Below are 25,248 nucleotides of genomic sequence, written 5' to 3'. Positions count from 1 at the left end.
GGAACTGATATGGAGACTAGATGAGACTTTTTTAAAAAGACGGAAAACTTCTAGATAAAGAAAAAACCCCACTTAAATCCTTCTTTGAATAAAATCTGAATGAGGAAGTCAGCCCAGAGATCGTCTGGGACACAAGCAAAGCGGTAATGAGGGGTTTCTCTTTGAAACAATCTTACGAAAGGAAAACAAATACAGAAAAGAATTGGAAAGAACTACGGGAAAAGTTAAAGAATAAGGAACAATTACTTAAAGAAATCCCCCAAAACAAAATGATTCAACAACAGATTAAGACGATTCAAAAGGAAATATCCATGTGGCTAATTGAAGACCAGGAGAAATAATCAAGATACATCAAAGAGAAACACTTTGAGAATGCTAATAAACCTGGCAAATGGTTAGCAAGGAAACTGAAAAAGGGAAAGAAGAAACAAATCTTTTCAAGGGTTAAAGAAGAGGACAAGATTTATTCCAACCAAAAACATATGAAAGAATGTTTATATAAATATTTCACAAATCTATACAAAGAAGAATATATTTCCCAGGAGAGGATACAAGAATCTTTGGACAGAAAAGACGTAGTAGAGATTGATGAAGAACAGAGAATCGAACTTAATAAACCAATAATGGCTCCTGAGGTGCTAGAAGCAATCAGTAAAACCAAGGCACCCAAAGCGCCAGGGCCAGATGGCCTAAGCGCAATGTATTACAAGAGCTTACAGAAAGTGCTACTTAAACCCCTAGTAGAAATCATGAATAGACTCTCACAAAGAAGAACGCCTGACTCTTGGAAGAGAGCTGATATTGCACTGATTCCTAAAGAAAGTAAGGAGCTGTTAAGGATTTCTCTCCTTAACAACGATTATAAAATCTTTGCAATGGTCTTAGCAGAAAGATTTTTTAAAACCCTACAAAATATCTTAAACGGAGACCAAATGGGCTTCCTCCAAAAAAGGCACCTTAGAAACAACACGAGGAATTTACTAGATATTAGAGAAATCTATGAGTAGAAAATAGATTAAAAAGCAGCTACAATTTTTCTTAATGCCAAAAAGGCGTTTGATGAAATTAATTGGACCTTCATGCTGGAAACCTTAAGAAAAATGGTTCTAGGAGATAACTTTATCATCTGGATAGATGCAATCTATAGAAAACAAAGAGCGAAACTTATTATTAATGGGGGGAAAGCGAAGGCGTTACCTGTAATGAGAGATACCCCTCTCACCTTTGTTATTTATAGCCACTTTAGATACTTTGAGTCCTAGCATTAAAGAAGATAAGAAGACCAAAGGCCTGAAAATAAAACAGGAAGAGTACAGACTTAAACTATACACGGATGATGTGGTGATATACTTATCTGACCCAATAGAAAGTGTTAATCCCCTGCTTTATAAATTAAAGGAATATGGACAGCACTCAGGTTTCTGGATTAACAAGGATAAGACAAACATTTTACCAATGAATTTAACAAAAGAATGATCAGGAAAATCTACAAGAAGTGACTGGCTTTAAAGTAGAAAAAAGGGTCAGATATCTAGGTGTTGAGTTCACCTCTAAAAACCGAGAGCTCTTTAAAAACAACTACGAGAAAATATGGGGTGATATCAAACAAGGTCTCAATAGATGGGCTAAACTCAACCTATCCCTCTTGGGTAGGATCAGGGCAGTTAAAACGAACGTACCGCCTAAATTACTATTTTCATTTCAGACTATACTATTCTTCTTAATGACAAACCATTTTTAGAACGGCAGAAGGACCTGCAAAAATCCATCTGGACAGGAAAAGACCTAGAATCAGATTTAAATCTGTAATAGATGACGTAACGATTCACAATCCTCTCTTCTATTTTGACCTGACACCTCTTTGGGTGTTTGAAGGACAGTCGTGTGGATGGATTTTAAAACACAGACCGAGCGGCTGGTTAAACAAGAATATCAGTTTATTTTTAAAACACAACAGGCAAAGGTATCTTTGAGATGGAATTGTTACTAGGGCCTGTTACAGACTGCCAAAATAAAGCTGCTTCGGGTCTCTTTGGAGGTATGCTATTTAAATGATGCATGCATCCTAAGAATCTGGAAGCTGCACCAAAATTGCACTCCAGTGCTTAGGAATGGAGTGTGGCATTGGCGCAACCTCCAGACTCTTAGGACCCAGGCATCATTTAAACAGCATACCTCCAAAGAGACCCGAAGCAGCTTTATTTTGGCAGTCTATAACAGGCCTATGTCTTCTTTTGTTACATATATAAAGGTCTGGTTTTAACTCTATAGTAATAATAATAATAATAATAATAATAACAACTCTGCCACGCAGGCTGTACTATCACTCAAGAAATGATGTAAGCCAAAGCCCTCTTCCTGAGTCTGGTTCCATTGAGTCTCTCTTCTATAGACTCTCCAGAACTAATCCTGTCCCTCTCTGGACAAAGCAGAATAAATTCCTTAAGTAACCATCCCTCAGGAACTATGGGAACCCACTCCTCTCTTGGACTCTACTGTTCCCATCCTCTCTATCACTATCTCCCACTGAACTCCCGCTTCATCCCTCAGGATTGCAAACCCTAACTGACTCCACCCAACTGCCAAGCGGAATCGTCAAACTCCTCAGCCAGCACCTGATTGGCTTAGAGTCTCTGGCTTCTGATTGGCTGGTTTGGAAGTCAGTCCGTCACACGCCTCCCCCCTTTAATAGGTTCATTGAGACACAGAACCAAACGGTTCTATGGTCCAAGGAACTCCCAGTTATCAATTATACTTACCCATCATATATAACATTATACATACATCAGGTTACACATATGATATACTTCATATACTTGTTTTATCAATAACCATTTCCAACTTAAATATCTTTGGCATTTTCCTGTATGTTCCCCTTTTAAACATATGTCTAATATCAATTCTACCTGTTATAACAACTTACCATCATTTTCTTGTAAGTTTAGCATATTATATCCATATCCCTTATCACTTGTTGGGTTTTGATATTTTAATAACACTTAAATAACATTTGCCCCAACTTTAGATCTTTATATGTTCCATTTAAATGTTTTTATCAAACATATTTAATCTTTTAACCCTTTTCTCTTATTGATGGAACATCATCTCCAACTACTTTGCCCCGTTCCCAGTATGGTTTTGAAAACATTTCATCTTCCATTATACTAATGGCAAACTACAATATATTGGTTTTCTAGTCTATCAACTCAATTATATCCTTGTCCTTTTTAGGAGTCTTCTCTGGATCAGTCCTTGTAACTGACCACGTGTTTCTTTTTACCGGCTGTGGACTTAACACCTCATCTAGTAAAAAGTCTTTGCTTCCTCCTGTTTCACTGGATCACATTCTTTGAGTGCGTTGAGCAATCTTTACATCTTCTTCTGTAGACCGTAAAGTGTCCCTTATCAAAATCATCCCGTTCTCTAGATAGTTCATCACAATCTTTGGTCTTTTTCCCTCTGTTGAATCTCCTTTTCCAGTTGGTTGATGGCTTTTGGGGTCCCACCGACGCTTGCCTGTCATCTGGTCGCCACCAGTATGTTTGACAGCGAAGTTTATAGACGTGAACATGTTCTGCATTTACATATCTATTCTTTCAACTTTTACTTTAAGATTCTTCCAGTCTCTGTGAACTAAACCCTTTTCTTGGGTTATATCACCCATTTGCCAAACTACATATCTTTCAACACTGTCCTATTTAATATATAGCTTCCAGAACCCTGAACTCTTTATTAGAACCTACAAAAGCCTGTTGTGATGCTTTTAATAACTACTTCACGGACAAAATCTCTCAGATGAGAGCCGATTTGGATGCTGGCCTTACGACAGAGGCGACAGGAGAGGTATCCAGGGCCTCCGCCCATACTGTTATTCTGGATCAATTTGAGTCAGTTAGTACAGAGGATGTGGAGAAGCTCCTTGGGAGTATGAAAAGAGGACTCGCTCTCTCGATCCTTGCTGTCTTGGCTGGCTGTCCAGGGGGAGATACCATCAAGATGCTGCTAAACATATAACTAATGCATCTTTCAGGGAAGGCTGTCTTCCATCTTGCTTCAAAGAGGCGGTGGTTAAACCACTTCTACAAAAAGCCTTCCCTTGACCCTCTGGACAGAAACAATTACAGGCCAGTTTGGATCTTAATATTCTTAGGCAAGGTAATGGAGAGGGAAGTCGCCATTCAACTCCAAGCAGTCTTGGAAGAAATGGATTTTTCTACATCCATTTCAAACTGGATTTAGGATGGGTTACAGAGTTGAGACAGCCATGGTCACATTAGTCGATGACCTCCGTCTGAGCATCGACAGCTCTTTGAAAAGGGGAAGTCTGACCCTTCTGGTGCTATTGAAGGCCTCTCAGCGGCCTTCAATACCATTGACCACAGTATCCTTCTGGAACATACAGGAGAGTTGGGAATTGGGGCACTGCTTTCCAGTGGTTCAGGTCCTACATCTCAGGCAGATTCCTGTGACTTAGGGACAGTTCTTCGTCCAAGAGGGAGCTCAAGTCGGGCGTCCCTCAAAGCGTGATTCTGTCCCCAATGCTATTCAACATTTACATGAAGCTGCTGGGTGAGATCATTCGGAGACATGGGGCGGGGAGCAGGGAGACCTTGAAACAGTAGTACATGTGCTCAACTTCTGTTAACGCACTCTACATGGAGCTATCCTTGTGCCAAGTTCAGAAACTTCAATTGATACAGAATATGGCAGCCAGGTTGGTTACGGGCTCTTCTAGAACTGCCCACATTACACCGGTTCTTAAATCCCTCCACTGGATGCCCATTAGTTTCTGGACAAGATACAAGGTGTTGGTTCACTCTGGAACGACCTCCGGATGAGATCCGTCCTATTAACACCTTGGAAGCCTTTAGGAAGGCTATTACGACGGACCTCTTTCCAGACTAGAGGAGATCTATTGACTTGCCTCCCCCTCCCCATGACCCTTACCCTTGCCATCGTTAGTGTCATGGAAATGGCTATTGATGTATATCGTTCCTGCCCTCCCACCTCTCCTTCAGAAAACAGCCCATTTCTTGCCCGAAAAACTTTTTTACTGTATTGTGTTATGAAAGTTTTAAATTTTCTTGATGTTTAATAGGATTTTTAAGGGTTGATTAATGTTTTTATAATTGGGAGAAGGGTTGGGGGTTTGGAATTTTAATTGTATTTCTTAAATTGTATGTTATTTTATTACTGTAATCCACTTTGATTCCATTGAGGAAAAAGTAGAATAATAATAATAATAATAATAATAATAATAATAATAATAACAACTGCTCTTCAAGGGGGTCAAAAGCCCTTTCAGTATGCTCCCAGAACTGGGGGGGGGGGGGGTGTTTCTGGGGCTGTGGGTCTCTCTGTTGGTCCTCCTCTGCAGGGTTGTTGTGAAGGAAAAGGTAAGTATGTGAGGGGGTGCCCAATCTGGATCCTGTGGGTCTCTAAGCCTAGTTCCCAGGTTGACAAGGGATTGCCAGAGTTTTGAGGTCCCTCCGTCTCCCTCCTCTTGGCTTTGGCCAAGAGGATTTTGGCTCTTCTCTCCCCCCCCCCCCCCCCCAGAGCCTCCTCCCCCAGGACTCCAGAGAAAACTCCCCTCCCCCAAGAAAAATGCTATTGAATCCTATCCTCTGCGATGCTTTCTATTTGGCACAAAACTCTTACCCAAATGAAGCATCAGAAGAGAGGGTCTCTCCTCGGCCCCACTTTCCACAAGGGAGGGGGCTCCTCAAAGACCTTTTTACCCTTGGATCCCCCTCCCCTCCATGGCCATGCCTCTCTCCAAGGGTCCCACCGGCCTTCATTTCTCATAATAACTCCCCAAGTACCCGGGACCCAAGGAATCCCCCAAGGAGGGGGCAGGGAAGGAAAGAGGGATAGGAGGCCTTGCAGGACCCCTGCCTTTCTTTGGGGAGAGAAGAGGGGCTTCTCCCCTCCAGCCATTCCTCTGAATGAACAAGGGCTCTCCCCACTTCCCTCCCTCCCTCAGAACAGACTGTGAGGGCAGCAATGGCTTCTGGGGCTGAGACTGTGCAGGCGCATATAGTCCCAAAGGCCCCTCCTCTGCATGCGCAGGGATTGCCAGGTCCTAGATGCTGCTGCTTATTCCGCTGGCGGCCTTTGTGGGAAAGGAAGGTATGCGCCGGGGTTCAGTGGCCTCCCCTTCCTTCCCTCCTTTCTTCCTTTGAGGAGACTGCAATGGAGCCCAAGGTGCAGAGCTGGACTCAGGAGGGAAAGGCAGGAAAGGAAGGCTCTGCTTTGGAAATATAGCTCTCTCTGTGTATCCTGTATGTTTGTGTCTGTGTCTCTGTGCTGTTCTTATGGTTGGGAATGGAGATGAGAACTGAAGAGAGAAGAAAGGGTCAGTTTTGGGCAAATTCAGAAATTCTGTGCATCAAAGTCCAGTGTGTTGAAACAGTAAATAACTTTATTGAGAACACATAGAAATTCAGTGTTTAAGCCAAAACTGACCACTCCAATCCAAACAATACATTAAAACCCCTAAAACCAAAAACATCACCCTCTTCCAAACCTAGCCCCCACCTCCAATTCCCACAGTCTCTGCCCCACCGGTAACAAGGCCCCCTTTTGCCATTCCCCAAAACTAGCCCTTTCTCTTAATACCTGCCTCCAACTTTCTTAAGTCAAAATCCCACACATTGCAAAAGCTATAATTCCCATAACTATTCTAACCAGCTGCAACAAATCCCAACCTCCCATCTACCTAACCTATACCACAACCCACAATCCCCAGCCAAATTGACAACCCAAACCAATTATCTATACTATTGGCAATTAAAATCTAAACTTAACAAAATCCAACTTGAAAACATAGAGACATATTGACAGACAACTTTTACAAATAAGATCACAAGGGCCTTTTCTTTGCACTGCTGGATTGAAAATATATTTTTGTATTCGTTATTGACAAATATAATGTTAGGATTTGTGTGGCTTCTCTCTTCTGTGGACTCTCTGATGTTTCACTAGGTCTGACTTTGAAGAAAAACATTTCACACAACGCTGGCATTTGTATGGCTTCTCCGCTGTGTGGACTCTCTGATGTATCATTAGGATTGATTTCCGAGAAAAACATTTCCCACAACGCTGGCATTTGTATGGCTTCTCTCCTGTGTGGACTCTCTGATGTATCATTAGGATTGACTTCTGAGAATAACATTTCCCACAACGCTGGCATTTGTATGGCTTCTCTCCTGTGTGGACTCTCTGATGTATCATTAGGATTGATTTCCGAGAAAAACATTTCCCACAACGCTGGCATTTGTATGGCTTCTCTCCTGTGTGGACTCTCTGATGTATCATTAGGATTGACTTCTGAGAAAAACATTTCCCACAACGCTGGCATTTGTATGGCTTCTCTCCTGTGTGGACTCTCTGATGTGACACTACGTGTGACTTACAAGAAAAACATTTCCCACAACGCTGGCATTTGTATGGCTTCTCTCCTGTGTGGACTCTCTGATGTTTCACTAGGTCTGACTTTGAAGAAAAACATTTCCCACAATGCTGGCATTTGTATGGTTTCTCTCCAGTGTGGACTCTCTGATGTATCATTACGATTGACTTCTGAGAAAAACATTTCCCACAATGCTGGCATTTGTATGGCTTCTCTCCTGTGTGGACTCTCTGATGTATCACTAGGTTTGACTTCTGAGAATAACATTTCCCACAACGCTGGCATTTGTATGGCTTCTCTCCTGTGTGGACTCTCTGATGTATCATTAGGATTGATTTCCGAGAAAAACATTTCCCACAACGCTGGCATTTGTATGGCTTCTCTCCTGTGTGGACTCTCTGATGTATCATTAGGATTGACTTCTGAGAAAAACATTTCCCACAACGCTGGCATTTGTATGGCTTCTCTCCTGTGTGGACTCTCTGATGTGACACTACATGTGACTTACAAGAAAAACATTTCCCACAACGCTGGCATTTGTATGGCTTCTCTCCTGTGTGGATTCTCTGATGTGACACTACGTGTGACTTGCAAGAAAAACATTTCCCACAACGCTGGCATTTGTATGGCTTCTCTCCTGTGTGGACTCTCTGATGTGACACTACGTGTGACTTGCAAGAAAAACATTTCCCACAACGCTGGCATTTGTATGGCTTCTCTCCAGTGTGGACTCTCTGATGTGACACTACATGTGACTTGTAAGAAATACATTTCCCACAACGCTGGCATTTGTATGGCTTCTCTCCTGTGTGGACTCTCTCATGACTCAAATGTTTTTCTGTAAAGAACGACAATTACAGATGAGACTGAAAATCAGACTTAACAGAGGAGGGTGTTACTGCATGATTTAGCCCTCATTAATCCCTCCTTCTTAGAGATTAAATTAATAAAGTTGCTGTGAGTAACCTAATCATGACCCTGATGCTTATGCCCCTAAATCCATTGAACAGTTGCATTCTTACTCCTAGGAGCTAGCAAAGAAGAGACCATATGGGAACTGCCTTGAGGGAATCAGTAGAAGAAGATAGTCAAAGGACTGTTGAAAAAAATATTCAGTTAAACATGTGCAAAAATACTTTGATTGGCAGGTGGCATCATATCCTGTGAGACGGCCACTGAATGCTGAGTCAGAGCCCAAGGCATGATGCAAGCTAACTGCAGAGGATGCTTCATGCTGTTTGGCACCAGGAGAGGACTCACAACCAATACAGTATGCAGCTCACATGAGGATTGGAGTGGATTGGATCGGAGTTGTGTGTACAAGGGATGGTGAAGTTGATGGAAGTCGGAGAGGAGAGCTTGCAAATATTTGTATTATTTTGCAACTCAAGATAGAGAAGCTCCAAGGATTTCGATGAAATCGACTGTGTTTGTGACTTATTTTTAAGTGTGAAAAGTCGTCATTGTATTGCCAATGCCTATATCTGGATATTTGCGTCCGTACTCTGCTATGATATTTTTGAGCCGTATTTGGGTGCATCACCCTCAGATTGTAGCGTACATTGGCTTGTGAACGCGATCAAAATTCAAAGCCAACAAGAATCTGAGAGCCGGTGAGCTAATGCCTTTTGTCTGATGTATTTGCATCAAACACCCATTGCATTCAGTTTGTTTCACACCATTCTTCCCCCACAAAGGAAATATTCTAAAGTGATATAAACCTTTCTGAACCCACAGTTTCTGCCCCCAAGCAGAAACCAATTTCCGTCTAAATATCAGCCCCGACTTCTGTTCTTCGGTGTCAGTCCAGTTACAGATAGACACTCTGTTTTCATGGCTAAACACCTCAATGCACTCACCAACCCCAATTGTCATGGGAACTACTGACCTCTCCTTATTTCAAATCCTCAGCAATTGGAATAAAGATCTGGATAGATAACGTATCACCATTATCAAAGCCTTACATCTTTTCACCACTCCACCTTTGTTACCTAGTTCTTGTGTGTGTGCATGAACACTTCTATGTATGTGTCTGTGTGTTTTGCTTTCCCCCTAAATAAAACACAAAAACCTATTTCAAATCCCACTGAAGATCTGTTTGATTCAGGAACTGCTATAGATTGGCTGAGCCCAGAGGTCACTATTGCCCCAGTAAAACTATTTCACTCTATTGAGCTAAGTACCAAAATCCCCTAAAAGCATAGCACTTGCGTCCCACAACATTCCAGAATTGGCAGTTTAGGATTGGATATTTAGAAACCTTACAAAGTGGAGAACAATAGTGCCTCACTAAAACTAGAAATTTCATGATTCCGCAGGAAGTTGTTATGACAATTAAATTACGTGTGAAAGAGAACTAGGAATGGTAGTAGAGCACAAGTTAAACATATGTTAACAGTGTTATCCAGCAGCTAAAAAGGCCAATGTGATCCTAGGCTGTATCAATAGGAGTATAGTGTCAAGATCAAGGGAAGTAATAGTGCCACTCTATTCTGTTTTGGTTAGGGCTCTCTTGCAATAATCCTGTGTCCAGTTCTGGGCACCACAATTCAAACAGATGTTGAGAAGCTGGAGCATGTCCAGAGGAGGGAAACCAAAATGGAGAACGGTCTGGAAACCATGCTCTCGCAGGAATGACTTAAGGAGCTGGGTATTTTTAGCTTAGAGAAGTGAAGGTTAAGAGTGGATATGACAGCCCTGTTCAAATATTTGAAGAGATGTCATATTCTGGATGGCGCAGGCTTGCTTTCTGCTACTCCAGAGAAAAGGACATGGAATAATGGATGCAAGCCACAGGGACAAGAGATTCCACTTAAACTTTAGGAGGAACTTCCTGAGAGTAAAAGCTCTTCAGCAGTGGAATATACACCCTCAGATTTTGGTGGAGTCTCTTTCTTTGGAGGTTTTTAAACAGAGGCTGGATAGCCATCTCTTGGGGATGCTTTGAATGTCTGTTCCTGCATGGCAGAAGATTGAACCGGATGGTCCTTGTGGTCTATTTCAACTATTTGATTCTATAATTCTAAAGTGGAATCATAGCGCTCTGACAGTGAATTATGAAAGGGCCCTCAGTCTTCACAGGAAGTGCAATGGATTCAGGTTCCTTACCCACAGAGGCCACATTCTCGTAATTCTCCATCATAACAGAACTGTACATCAGTCTCTGCTTCTTCGTCAACAGTTTCCATTCCTCCTCGGTGAAATATATTGCCACATCCGCAAAGGTCACCTGCAACAGAAAATAGCCCTCATCCAGAAAATGACTAAACAAAAGGGGAGGAAAGCACATGGTGCATTGCAAATATTATTTCAACACTGCAGAAATCAGTCCAGGAAATAAACTTTAAATTCTGCAAGCAAGAAAAAGCTACAGCCTTTGAGATCCAGTTTGTCTTAAATTCTTTCAATATAATATATAATATGATAAACAATATAAATTAGGCCATTTCTGGAATATTATTGATTGATTAAGATACTGACTATGTCAACATGTATAGCACATTTAGTCACTAATGAATCATTTAGCCATATCTCACCTAATTTCAGAGGCAAATTTCCTTTTTAAAAAACAGTTCTGGGGAGTACTCTGGGCTTCAGGGCCACTGAGCTCACCCTCAATTTAAGTCCAGAGATATTCTTCCATATCCCCCAGCATTTCACAGATTGGGAAAGAAAGACTCATGTGGACAAGCAACATCAGAAGGTGGTCCAGATGGCCAAAGTTGTTAATTATAATGATCACACAAGTGAGGAAGGGTACAGAAGTTTGTTTTTGCTCCGACTCCTGGAAAGGGAAAGATCCTGCCCCCTTCCCTCCTCCCCTCTCCCCTCTTTTGAGTTGATGGGACACACACTCTTTTGAACTTGGAACACATTTTGCAGCAACTGAACTGACCTGAGGAGAAGGGGGAAAGTGGGAGGAGGAGAGTGAAATAGGACATTTTCAAAGCCCCCTCAAAAACTGAGGTGATAGAGGATTAACCAGAACTCTCTCTGCCAAACTGCTACAGTATGTTCTCTGCTTGCTTTCATGAGCCGGCCCAGATACAGATGCAACTAACAGTCAGGATGGCAACTTACCAAAGAGTTGTTGTACCTCTGAAGCCTCTTTCTGTTGGAGCCCAGCTCCCTCTGCTTGGCCTTCGTGTTGGCCATCATGTGGGAAGGGAGATCCTGGTGGCCCTGCACTTCGGTCACTTCCAACAAAAGACACTCCAAAGCCGTGTCCAAGGTGTCCAAGACGAAGTTCCTGAGAAAAGAGACAAGGGTTAGGCTTGGTTTGGCTAGAAACCCTGCAGCACTCAAAGTCACTGTATCATCATGACTTCTCTTTCACAAAGAGGAGGAGCGGGAGGACCTACTTTATGTCCCAGGTGGAGAAGCTGTAGCTCCTGGGCTGGATAAGAGCTACATTACCTTAGAGATCTGATCTATGGCCTCCCCTCATCATGGCCCCCTCCCCATTTAGACACTGGTCAAAATAATTGTTTCATTTTTTTAGATGATACTATTTCTATAAGCTTAACTGCTGTGTTTGTTATGTCAGTCATAGCAGGAGCATGAAGTATCCACCTCCTCCCTCTGCTTGCTAAAGCCACATAGAAATTGAGGCATGTACATTTGTGTGCATTGTTTCTGAATGGATCTATTGTCAAAATGACAATTTCTTCACTTTTCCTTGTATATTTTTTAAAAAGATGCACACTGCTGAATATGTTGCACTTATACAACAAAAATCTATAAATGTATAGGCTTATGACTGAACATTGAACCGTGGATTATGCTCATTTGGGGGAAGTGAAGATGTATGTAAACTCATTTTATAAACCAGTGAAACTAATACCTCATAAAACTCTAGCAAACACCACATACACACACAGTCCCCACACAAAGGACTCACTGTCGCACTGTGTGTCTGGGGTCTGGAAATCTCACTTCCACCTTCTGGGAAGACAGTTCTGCTAGAGACTGCATTTGGGACTTTATTCCTGCAAAGCATGGGCTCACTCTCTCAGCTGCAGCCCTTCCATACAATCCTGGACTGAAACATTTAAACAAAGTCCTCTTTCAGCTCCAGGAATAAAGACCTACCTTCAGTACAAAGACCCTGATTCCTGCATCCCCAGAAAGGGCTCTCCTGCAGTCCTTTATGGCCGGAGCTTCCCTGGGTCAGAGGCCGTCTCCTCAGCCGTAGAGAAGGGTTGCTCTGAGTGCGAAGGAGGAGGAGGTCCAAGGGCTGAGGGAGGGAAGGCAATGGGGAAAGGTCAGTGCCAATGGCCATGGAGGGCAGAAGGTGACAATGCCTAGGAAACTCCCCTGAGTCCCAGCCATTCTAGGAATGAGTGGCAGGAGTGAGTCCAGGGGGCTGAGGGGTCTCCTTTCCCAAAGGGGGAGGCAAGGACCGGTGAGACCCTCCCCAACTAGGGCCCAAAAGTCTCTTTCCCACCTCTCTCTCCCAGCCCCCAAAGCACAGCATCCCCACTGGCCCTGAGTCCCTGCCTCCCCTTTCTCAGACACCACAGGCCCCTTCCTTCTTTCCTTCCTCCCCCCCAAAATGGAGAGTCAGAGGCAGAAAGGGACACACTTCCTTCCTTTTGGCCCAAGGAGCCTGGCCTCCTTCTGACTCTGGAGCCTCAGGAGAGAAAGAGAAGCCTCTGTTCAACTGAGGCCTCAGAGAAGGTTCCAGAACATTATTCCCCACAGTCACAAGCAGAACAAAATGGCCACCGGAACACAAAAGCACTGCCAGAACACAAAATGGCCGCCGGAACACAAAAGCACTGCCAGAACACAAAATGGCCGCCGGAACACAAAAGCACTGCCAGAACACAAAATGGCCACCGGAACACAAAAGCACTGCCAGAACACAAAATGGCCGCCGGAACACAAAAGCACTGCCAGAACACAAAATGGCCGCCGGAACACAAAAGCACTGCCAGAACACAAAATGGCCGTTGGAACACAAAAGCACTGCCAGAACACAAAATGGCCCCGGAACACAAAAGCACTGCCAGAACACAAAATGGCCGCCGGAACACAAAAGCACTGCCAGAACACAAAATGGCCACCGGAACACAAAAGCACTGCCAGAACACAAAATGGCCGCCGGAACACAAAAGCACTGCCAGAACACAAAATGGCCACCGGAACACAAAAGCACTGCCAGAACACAAAATGGCCGCCGGAACACAAAAGCACTGACAGAACACAAAATGGCCACTGGAACACAAAAGCACTGCCAGAACACAAAATGGCCGCCGGAACACAAAAGCGCTGCCAGAACACAAAATGGCCGCCGGAACACAAAAGCACTGCCAGAACACAAAATGGCCACCGGAACACAAAAGCACTGCCAGAACACAAAATGGTCGCCGGAACACAAAAGCGCTGCCAGAACACAAAATGGCTGCCTCTGCCTCAGTGCACTTGGCAGTTTGAGGCCTTCAGGGGAGAGAGAGAGAGGCTGAGGGAAGAGTGGAAGGAGGCCCTGGAGGGATGGGGTCTTGGGAAATAGAGAGCTTCCTGAGATATTCGGTGTTCGCTTCCTAACAAAGTGGTTTCTGGCCTCATGAAGGATTTGGGGCAAACTGGATCTGAAAGACAGTAGTAGCATTTTCTCTTGCCAATGGGATTCACAGTGTATTTCCTGGACTTGGTATCCCAGCATCCACATGGCCAGAAAGAGGAGGGGTCCTGCCCTGCAGTAAGGCCCCTCCAGTCCCTCAGAAACAAGGACTACAACTCCCACGTCTTCTTTCTTTCTTTCTTTCTTTCTTTCTTTCTTTCTTTCTCCCTAGCTGCCTTGTGTTAGTGGTGTTACTTCTCTTTTGTCATTGTGTGCTTTCAAGTTGTTTCTGACTTATGGCAACCCTAAGGAAAGCCCTTCGCAGGCTTTTCTTGGCAAGATTTGTCCAAAAGTGGTTTTGCAAATGCCTTCCTCTGAGGCTGAGAGAGTGTGACTTGCCTAAGGTCACTCAGTGCGTTTCCGTGGCCAAGAGGGCATTCGAACCCTGGGCTCCAGGGTCATAGTCCAATGCTCCAGCCACTGAACCACACTGTCTCTTTCTTGAGGCTTTGTCGTTTTTTGTGGAGTGGCTCCAAGTCATTGCCGACTTCTGGGGAGCCTCTCCTGGGGTTTCCTTGGCAAGAGTTGTTCAGAGGAGGTTTGCCATTGCCTTCCCTGAGGCTGAGAGAGTGTGACTTCTTCTCCAAGGGACCCAGCTGGTTTCATGGAGGATTGGCGCACTGGACCATGGCTTCCAGAGTTGTAACCCAACACTCAAACCACTGCACCACACTGCCTCCCGTTCCCATGTACAACCTGAGAAATAATTGCAGACTTTTATCTGTTCTTCATGTGTGTCTTCAATTCAATTCCAACTTATGGCAACCCTAAGGCAACCTTACCATGGGGTTTTCTTGGCAGGTTTCTTCAGAGAGGGGTTGCCATTGCCATCCTCTGAGGCTAAGAGAGTGTGACTTGACAAGGGTCATTAAGTCCAAAACAAACTGCAGCAATAATCCAATCTGAGACTGCTTTAACTACCCTGGCTCAGTGCTAGGGAATTCTGGGAAATGTAGTTTTGTGAGACATTGAGCCTTCTCTTTCAGAGACCTCTGGTGTCATAATAAACTCCATTTCCCAGGATTCCCTAGCACTGGGCCTGGGCAGTGAAAGCTCTCTCAAACTGGACTATTGCTGCCGTGTGTTTTGGACCTTTCTTGGCCGCAAACTGTCCATAGCCTGCAATGCATCTCCTAATTCTGTTGGCAGTCCCTCCCTCCCAACACTTTCTCATTTCCCCCCAAAATCTGAGCAAAGCTGGCAGATGGAAAGAGGTTTTAAAGCAGCATTTAAATCTGCAATATTTGTTTATAAAAGACTAAATGTCCCAAATGCTATTATCAGTTTTGTAGCTATTATTACAGAAAGACGTAGAGTGCAAACTCCTCAAGTACCTTTATTTTCTGGAGTGAGATGGGCTTTTCCAACTGACTCACTGTGATGATCTCCGGTGGTCCAAGCAGCCAAACTGCGGCCCTGTAGTAATAATAATAATGATGATAATGATAATATTTTTATATCCCTCTCTCTTCAGCCAAAAGGCTATCAGAGTGGATTACAAATTGTTAATTAGACATTTAGTCATTATGGCTCTTAGCCCAGCAGACCCTTAAATTCCTGAAATCTTGCTGCCATCATCCAGTGAATTATAAAAGGGTTTCCCTTAACCTACACTGGGACCAGTTAAGGAACCTTATTTCTACTTCTTTACTGATCTTCCCAAGCATCAACTGAGCCAAACCACCTGTAAAAGGAGCGTTGAGTAGCAGATACTCCAAAGAGATATTTACTGTAAATAACAAAATATAACTGAAATATAAGTCATACAAGATATTTAGAATCTTGCAGGTACACTGGTGCCTCGGGATACGAAATGATCGGGTTACGAAATTTCCGGGTTACGAAAAACTTGGATTGGAAAAAGCTGTTTCGGGTTACGAAATATTTTTCGGGTTACGAAATTCATTTCGGCGCGAAATTTAAATGTTGCAAAGTGCAGCTATAGGCTTTCCAGGGCTAACGGAAAGCTAAGGGGTCTGGGTTAGGGGTTAGCTTTGGCGCGAATTTTGAATTTCGTTAGCAGCAGTGATTGGCTTGAGAAATCAAGCTGATCATCTGGATTGGCTAACGAAATTGGGGGGGTGGCCTGGCTTCAGAAACAAAAGCCGGCTTCCATTGATCTGCTCCTTTGTCTGGCCTTGTGGACTGGAGAGGAAGAGTTGCTTCTGCACTCTAACTCTTTATTCCAGTACTGTAGAGGTTTGGACTTTTCCTGGCTTTCTGCCTTTGGACTTGTTCTGGCTTTCTGCCGTTGGACTGTACTGTACACTTCGGATCAAGACCTGCCATCAGGAATTTCTCTACAGGTAAGTGGATGGATTTTTACCTTCTTCTTGTGGGGTGAGACAGTGTGACCATGCTTTTTCTGTGGGGTGGTGGTTTGGTTTGCTCATGGCTGTGATGTTTTCAAAGTGTGGTGTGTGAGTTTTAAAAGTTTGGCCATGATTTGATGTGGGCCAGACAGTGTGACCTAGGGGTTGCATTTTCAGATTTTGGGGTTCTGGCCTTTGGGTTAGTGTTCTTGGGTGCTTTGGTCATGGCTGTGATGATTTCAAAGTGTGGTGTGTGAGTTTTGCAAGTTTGGCCTTGGTCCCATGTGGGCCAGAGAGTGTGACCTTGGGGTTGCATTTTCAGATTTTGGGTTTCTGGACTTTGGGTTAGTGTTCTTGGGTGCTTTGGTCATGGCTGTGATGATTTGAAAGTGTGGGCATCCATTTTTGCAAGTTTGGCCTTGATTTGATGTGGGCCAGAGAGTGTGACTTTGGGGTGGCATTTTCAGATTTTGGGTTTCTGGCCTTTGGGTTAGTGTTCTTGGGTGCTTTGGTTATGGCTGTGATGATTTGAAAGTGTGGGATGTGAGTTTTGCATGTTTGGCCTTGATTTGATGTGGGCCAGAGAGTGTGACTTTGGGGTTGCATTTTTAGATTTGGGGTTTCTGGCCTTTGAGTTTGGGTTCTTGGGTGCTTTGGTCATGACTGTGATGATTTGAAAGTGTGGGCATCCATTTTTGCAAGTTTGGCCTTGGTCCCATGTGAGCCAGAGAGTGTGACCTTGGGGTTGCATTTTCAGATTTTGGGTTTCTGGCCTTTGGGTTAGTGTTCTTGGGTGCTTTGGTCATGGCTGTGATGATTTGAAAGTGTGGGCATCCATTTTTGCAAGTTTGGCCTTGGTCCCATGTGGGCCAGAGAGTGTGACCTTGGGGTTGCATTTTCAGATTTTGGGGTTCTGGCCTTTGGGTTAGTGTTCTTGGGTGCTTTGGTCATGGCTGTGATGATTTGAGAGTGTGGGATGTGAGTTTTGCAAGTTTGGGCCAGAGAGTGTGACCATGGGGGTGGGGGTGGTTTCCAATTGTGGCTTTTGCTCAGTGCCTGTGCCTTTTGTCCTTTTTAGGCTTGAGCTATGGCTCCCAAGAAAGCCACAGATAAAAGCGGCGGTGACAAAAAGAAGAGGGCTCCCTTGTCCTTGGAGGACAAGAAGGAAATCATCGCCAAGCATGAGAGGGGCGTGCGCTTGGTGGACATTGCCAAGGAGTATGGAAGAAACCCTTCGACAATTGGCACTGTCCTCAAGCAGAAGGAGGCCATCAGAGCCGTTGTGGCTCCTGCGAAAGGCGTGACTACGATTGCCAAGCAGAGGACACCAAAGCACGAGGAGATGGAGCGCCTGCTGCTCCTCTGGATTAAAGAAAAGGAGCGAGTCGGGGACACTGTGACCACCTCGGTCATCTGTGAGAAGGCCACCACCATTTTTGAAGACCTGGCCAGCAAGGAGGCAGGCGAAGGAACTTCTTCCCAGGAGGAGCCAGCCACCCCGGAATTCAAAGCATCACGTGGCTGGTTTGAAAGGTTCAAAAGGAGGACCGGGATCCACTCTGTCGTCCGTCACGGCGAGGCGTCCAGCGCAGACCACCAGGCCGCCGAAGCATTCGTCGTCGAGTTCAAGGCCATGGTGGAGGAGGAAGGCTACGTCCCGCAGCAAGTCTTCAATTGCGACGAGACGGGCCTCTTCTGGAAGAAGATGCCTCGCCGCACCTACATCACCCAGGAGGAGAGGAGATTGCCAGGCCACAAGCCTATGAAGGACCGCTTCACACTTGCGTTGTGTGCGAATGCCAGCGGGGACTGTAAGATCAAGCCCCTGTTGGTGTACCACTCGGAAAATCCACGGGCCTTCAAGACACACAACATTCAGAAGGACAGGTTGCCAGTGATGTGGCGTTCCAATGGCCGCGCATGGGTCACACGCCTCCTTTTCGTGGAGTGGATCAACAGTGTCTTCGCCCCGACTGTGAAGCGGTACCTGGAGGAAGAGGATTTGCCCTTGAAGTGCCTCCTCCTCTTGGACAATGCTCCTGCGCACCCGCATGGCCTGGAAAAGGACATCCTTGCCGAGTTCTCCTTCATCAAGGTCCAGTTTCTGCCGCCCAACACGACCTCCCTCTTGCAACCCATGGACCAGCAGGTCATTGCCAACTTCAAGAAGATCTACACCAAGCACCTGTTCAAGCGGTGTTTTGATGTAACGGAGAGCACACAGCTGACCCTGCGAGAGTTCTGGAAGCAGCACTTTGATATCGTCGTGTTCTTGAAGATGGTGGACTTGGCCTGGCAGGAGATCACCAGGCGCAACCTGATTGCTGCGTGGAGGAAGCTGTGGCCTGATGCTTCTTCAGAGACCGAGGGTGCTGAGCCAGGTGAAGAAGAAGAGGTGACTGAGATTGTCTCCATCGCAAGGTCCCTGGGACTTGACGTGGACAACGAGGACGTGGAGGAACTCATCGAGGAGCACAGCGAGGACCTGACAACAGAGGACCTGAAGGCCTTGGCAGCCATGCAACACTCGGCCGTGGATGAGGACGTGCTCCATTTTGACAGGGGCCAGGAGGAGGAGGCTGCGGGGGCATTTTTGCCAACGGCAGAAATTAAAGACATTTTGCGGCAATTCCACAATGTGTCTTCTTATGTTGAGAAGCATCATCCTGAGAAGGTGCTCACCAGCCATGCCATTGCCCATTTTGATAATGTCTGCCTTAGCCATTTTAGGAACCTGCTTAAGGCCCGGCAAAAGCAGACATCCTTGGACCAGTTCTTCACAAAAGAGGGAGAACCGTCATCCAAGAAGGGCAAAGGTGCTCAGGACCCTTAAAAAAAACACCAAATTTTTTTTAAAAAATGTTGTTAAAATGGTTAACTTTGTTAAAATGGTTAACTTTGTTAAATTGGTTGAATTGGTTAAATTGGTCAAATTGGTTAAATTGGTCAAATTGGTTGAATTCGTTAAATTGGTTAAATTGGTTTAAATTGGTTTAAATTGGTTTAAATTTGGTTTTTTGGCTGCCCCTCTCCTCCTCCTCCTCCTCCTCCTGCCTCACTCTGAGATGCCAGGACCAGCAAAGATAAGTCAAAACCTTTTTTTCTTTATCCTTTAGAAACTTTAGAATGGACCTGCATGTCATTCTTAAGCTCTTTAGTGCCTCAGGCAACTTTGTATTACATTGTATTGTAGGGTACTTAGCTTAATAGGCCTCTATTGTACCTTTGTTTTCACTTGCAGGTTCGGTCTGAGGTCATAGAACGCATTAGTTATTTTCAATGGAAAATGTGTTTCGGGTTACGAAATTTTCGGGTTGCGAAAGGAATAGCGGAACGAATTAATTTCGTAACCCGAGGTAACAGTGTACAATATTTGTAAGTATATAATATTGAATTCATGCAAGCTATTAAAATAATAAATAAACCTAAGCGTCCAATTCTGAGACTAACTTCCAAGATCCGCTCTTTAACTCTCTCTCTCTCGATCTCCAACCGACACAATTCCCCCAACTGTCTCTTGGTCTCTCAGGCCTTATATCTCCTTCTCACGGAAGCTTCCAGAAGAACCTTTATCTTGCTCTCTGATTGGTCAAGAGAGCCTTCCGTAGCAGTGATGTCACTCTGCATTTGCATAAACCTCCTTTTACTGCCTGAAGAAGACCTCCATTGACTGGATCCCAGTTATTACACAAACACTTCAAGGGTTTGTGCCTAACGATGACTAAACCGCTTCTAAACTGCATCCAAACCGCTCCTGGTCTTCTTGACACTCAGAAACGCCTCGCAAATGAAGCCGGAAGCAGCGTACTGTAAGTGGAGGGACAAGATGCGTGGCTTAAGGAAAGCTAGAGCGTCCGGCAACAGCGCCGTCTCTTTGCCTGGAGCCACTGCAGTGGAATTTCCATCATTGGAGCCAAATGGGGCAGAGGAGCCTGTCCTTGAGGATTTACTCATTGCTGAGAAGAAACAACATATTGAACAGCAACCATGCCCTCCAGACTTTGTGAGCAAACCATGCTTTTCAACAGCCCATAGTGTTATCTCAGTGTATGAACTCTTAGACAAAAAACTGGTAATCAACTTAAGCGTCTTAAACTCCCCTTTGATAACTTTATACCAAAAGCTACAGCTCTAAAAGAAAGCTTGGGTCAATCCAGCAGCACAGGACCCAGAAAGGAAGGAAAGCTGGGCTGCAAAGAGAACAGAATCCATGATCCTAGGAGCAGTTCAGCAGCTGTTTCAAAGGAGCTGGGAAAGGAAAACACAAGAGGACTCTGCAAGCACACCAAGCCATGCTGCGAATGGCCTAGGATTGATCAAGCAACGGCAGATGGAGTTCCTATAGAGCTGTTAGACTTTCTGTGAGCCAACGTCTACATAGACACCCCTATAGCATTGATATGCTTGCTGTGGAGTGGCTTCCCAGTATATCTGCACATAAGAGTATTGTGCTAACATTTGAACCATCTCCAATTCCTCTTCAGTTGGTAAAAATGAAGGGGTTTTTGACCAACTTTGAAATAATATCTAGGTGAGTTTATAGCGATAATACGACTTCCCTGACACTTCCGCTGTTCTGAGGTCAACTTCTAAGGCCCTTTTAAAACAGAGAAGACACATGCATAGAACATAATGGAGTCAATGAGCGCTAGCTGTGAAGACAAAGAAAGAGAAGTAATTTTGGGGCGATCTATTCTGCCTCCTTTGGATTCGACTATTCTTTCAGAAAGGGTTTTTCTTTTTTAATTTCCTGTCTGATTTGAACTCTTAAGGTTTCTCCTTTTTCCCTGACAGCAGTGAAGATTGGGCCTAGATATATTACCGATATTGCTGTTGATTGCTTTGAGGACGCCCTCATTTAGTTATAGTTTTGTTGTCTATATTTTAACCGAATTGAATTTTATACCTTTTACATGCAAGATTATTATGTAATTTACTTGTGTTGTACTTTTATTATGCTGTTCCTACAGCTGTATTGTATTTTAACATTTTGTATGCAAATGGCCTTTGTTCTAAGTATTAATAACTGATTGATTGCTAATGTTATAATTGCAGGGCTTAATGGATTTGTTGCTTCAACTGGCAAAGATTGCAGGGGAATCACTCTCTACTCTGGATCCTCCATCTGGCTAGAAACAAGGAGGCTAAATTACATCTTCTTCATCCTGTCTCTCCAAGGAAGTGGAAAAGAATATTCTTCTCAGTTCCCAATGATCTGGGAAGAGCCAGTTAAAAATGTCAATCATCGTTTCCACACAGGAAAATATATTGTGAATCATTGAATGACAAGCTGAAAGCAACTCTGGTTGGTACTTTATGTATTAGGCTGAATGGCGTTGCTAGAGGCCCTGCCCCAGGAGCTAGGATTCAGCTCCCAAACCTCAGGTCCTGGGAGGATTCAGGGAGAGCTTATGGGAGCCAATGGGGAACGTTGCCTTCTCCTCCTGGTTGCTTTCCTGCACTCTTTTGTCAGGCTTGAAGACAACACAAGGTCAGTTCATGTAGTAATTCTGGAGTAGGAAGAGGAAAGTTCAACTGAAAACCAACCCTAGGATGGGATGGGATGGGAAAGAAGGACTCAGGCTCTTAGACTGTTCCTGACCGCTTTTAATTTCCCAGTGAGAGTGGGTTTGTTCTTCATTGGAATCCTATTCTTGGGGGTTTACAGACAAGAGAGTCTTCTTAAAGACTAAGGGGTTTTTCCAAAATCCCTCTGCTTCTCCCTCCCAGAGAACATGGCTTCCCTTTGACTTCTACCTATGATGCTGAGTACTACACAAAGATTTCCCCATCTCCTTTCTTGAAATGGTTCTGGTTCTGGAGGGAGAAAACCAGCCCTTCTTTCCACAAAGTGTTGGCCAGCCTTGCTCCAAGATGCCATGACAGTCCCTGGTGTAGAGAGGCCTGTGGGGAGGATGGCATGGACCCACGGTGGGTGGGTTCCCCACTGTCTCTTGGCTAAAGAGAGCCTCTGTGTCGAGAGGCAGACGGACCTTTCCCTCTGAATCCCAGCTGCCCAGGAGGAGAGCAACCTCAGCAGAGGAAGGCTCTCCCTTTGGAGCAATGGAAAGGCATTTCTTGGCCTGGCTCTTCCTGGGAAAAGGAGACGGGGCTCGCTGGACTGTTTCTGGACCCTTGGCTTATTTGGCTGTTTGTAGGGCTAGCGCAAGGTGAGCTTATGGCAGAAGGAGGAGAACCGGCTTATGATGTTCTTCAGATGCAAAAAAGAAAGACTGGTTTGTCCTCAGAAACCCACCTTAGGATGGGAAAGGAGACAGACCAAAGAGGCCATTCTGTACTTTCCAGTCCCCAAAGGCTGGCTCTTGCATGTGAGGATGAGCTAACCACAATCCATGTGGGATTTGCAGCATACAGAGAGAGGCATTTAGAAATCCAAGCCAGAGAGACCTAGTGTCTTGTAAACTACACATCCCACCATTTCATAGCATGTAGGCATTAAAACTCCAAAAAGAAACAGTGCTGTGACAGTGTAGTGTGAAAGAACCCTTTGATTCCTCTTTATCTGTTTAGACTACATCTTACGGGATCCTGGGATTTGTAGTGTAGTCGGCACTAGAACCTTCTTGCAGAAAATTCCAAGTATCCCTTCCAAATGTGCAAAGCCTGAGGGATTCCCTACAGTGATGTCATATCAGTTAAAGTAGAATCCTTGTGGTGTAATTCTCTGGGCATCAGCCCAAAGGAACCATTTCATAGGAGCTGTTGAAATCCACATTCCTGTTGGAGTACTCTGCAAACACAGCCAATAACTTCAAGAGGCTGAGAGGTCTGTCCCTTTCTCTTCCTGACAGACCCTGAAACCAATCCTGGCCAGTTCCATCAGGGCTAGCCTGCAAGAAGAAACTCTTCCGTCTATAACTGTCGTCTTCCAGCCTGCGAGGGAGTTGACCAGGCAGGCCGAGCTCCATCAGGGCTAGCCTGGAAGAAGAGACTCCTCCCTCCATAACTGCCATCTTCTGGCCTGCAACAAATCCCAGCCCCCCATCTGTCCAAAGGAGGGCAACTAAAATGTTGAAGGGTCTGGAAGGCTGAGAGAGTGAGGCTTGCCCAAGGCTTCAGTCCTTTTGAAAGCCTTTTTGCTTTGTCTTCTAGAAGGTGTTGCTTCTTGCACTGAAGAATGAGAGGAACCTTGTGCCAACCAAAAGGTTAACATTCTCTGGAGTTATGTCTGATAATATGTATATATAGGATTGCAATACTTGTTCATTTATTAAAAGTTGTTTAGTGCATCCCATATCATAGAATCTCATAGCTATGTCTCTTAATAGCAGTTAACCAAATTAAAGAGTATATAAAACAAAAACATGAAACAAGCTAGACAAGGAAACTGTTAAATGGATTTGTAATTGGTTGACTGGCTGAACCCAAAGGGTGCTCAACTATGGCTCCTTTTCATCCTGGAGAGAAGTGACCAGTCAGGTGTCCAGTGGGGTTCTGTCCAGGGCCCACTGCTATTCAACATCTTTATCAATGACTTGGATGACAGAATTGGGGGCATACTTATCAAATTTGCAGATGGCACCAAAAGGGATCTTAAATTTGCCATCCTTCGCCGCATCATCCTGTCTTGAATGCTATTTAACATCTACATGAAACCACCTGGAGAGATCATCCGGAGGTATGGGATGGGCTTTTATCAGTATGCTTATGACACCCAATATCTCTCCATGCCCCAGACTTCAGCGTGAACTAAGGAAGGCATCTCCCCTGTGAATGAATGTCTTGAGGGAGTAATGGGCAAGATGAGGAAATCAGATTGAAAATGAATCCATTGAAGACAGAAGTACTTGTTGTTGGGGCCTCTAACCCAGGAATGGAGGTTTGTCTACCGCTCCTGGACGGGGTCACAGTTCCCCTAAAGGACTATCTTTGCAGTTTGGGGGTGCTCCTGGTTCCTTTGCTCCAGATGTCAGCTCAGATAGATGTGACGGCCAAGAGTGCCTGTTACCAGCTTCGGTTGATACGCCAGCTGCGCCCTTTCCTGGAACCTGAAGACCCAGAAACTATGGTTCATGCGCTGGTAAGCTCACATCTTGACTTCTGCAATGCGCTCTACATAGGGCTCCCCTTGCAGTAAGTCTGGAAACTTCAACTAATTCAAAATATGGCAGATCACTGTGACTTTTTATTGATTGATTGATTTAGGTTCAGGTGAGCTTTATTTATAAATTCACATACAGTTATACATTTGCGATTGTACTTTCCAGTTGTTTATAACTTCTGCCAGCATCTCTTGAACATACACGATATTAACAGATTGATCCTATTTACAACTTCTAATACCTTCCAATACATGTTCTATTTATTATCTTGGCATCACCTATATATTCTGTACTGATATTTTGCCCTTCCCTGTATTTTCCCCTTACATTAGAAAAGAGGTAGAGAGCAAACTCTTCAAGTATCTTTATTTTATTTTCTGGAGTGAGATGGGCTTTTCCAACTGACTCACTTATAATTAGTATTAACTATTAATGAGTCCTTCTTTCTCAGAATGGCTCAAGCCCTTAAAGGCTCAGGCCCCTTCCTCCTCCTCCGTTTTCTCCTCTGGAGGGACTGAGCATGCTCAGTGGCAGCCAGGGCAGCCATCTTCCTTCAGGGCAGAGGGGCTTCAGGGGCTGCTACTGAGCATGCCCAGATCTCTTGAGCAGCATGCTCAGTACTCTCCCTCCCTCCCTTGGTGTTTCCATGGCGACAATAGACTCTGCCTGGCAACAGTGAAGGAGGCCATTCTCAGAGGCACAAAGACACTCCTCTGGGGGGATGACATCACTGGTGGGCAACCGTCCAATCAGAGGGCAGCTGTTGGGGAAGAAGCTTCTGGAAGGTGGCTGCTGAGACTAGAGAGGCCTGAATGGGGTCCTAGGAGGCTGTGGCTT

At 44.7% G+C, this 25,248-nt stretch overlaps 2 protein-coding genes across 2 annotated transcripts in view; both read right to left on the bottom strand.

Annotated features, from left to right (window-relative positions):
* The window catches only part of LOC149301560 (uncharacterized), a 208,630-nt gene that overhangs the window by 31,584 nt on the left and 151,798 nt on the right, over nt 1–25,248 (bottom strand). The gene's annotated exons all lie outside the window — the stretch shown is intronic.
* Nucleotides 6,877–25,248, bottom strand: part of LOC149301564 (uncharacterized) — a 28,739-nt gene continuing 10,367 nt past the window's right edge. The window contains exon 2 of the mRNA XM_089484240.1: nt 6,877–8,249. Within this exon, the coding sequence (XP_089340366.1) occupies nt 6,934–8,249 (1,316 nt within the window). The 3' untranslated portion in view covers nt 6,877–6,933. The remainder of the gene's footprint in view (nt 8,250–25,248) is intronic.

The sequence above is a fragment of the Sceloporus occidentalis genome, unplaced genomic scaffold, assembly GCF_023333645.1.
Source record: "Sceloporus occidentalis isolate IW3139 unplaced genomic scaffold, rSceOcc1.0.p SCAF_21, whole genome shotgun sequence".
Classification (NCBI taxonomy): Eukaryota; Metazoa; Chordata; class Lepidosauria; order Squamata; family Phrynosomatidae; genus Sceloporus; species Sceloporus occidentalis.
This window is presented reverse-complemented; position numbering and strand designations above follow the sequence as displayed.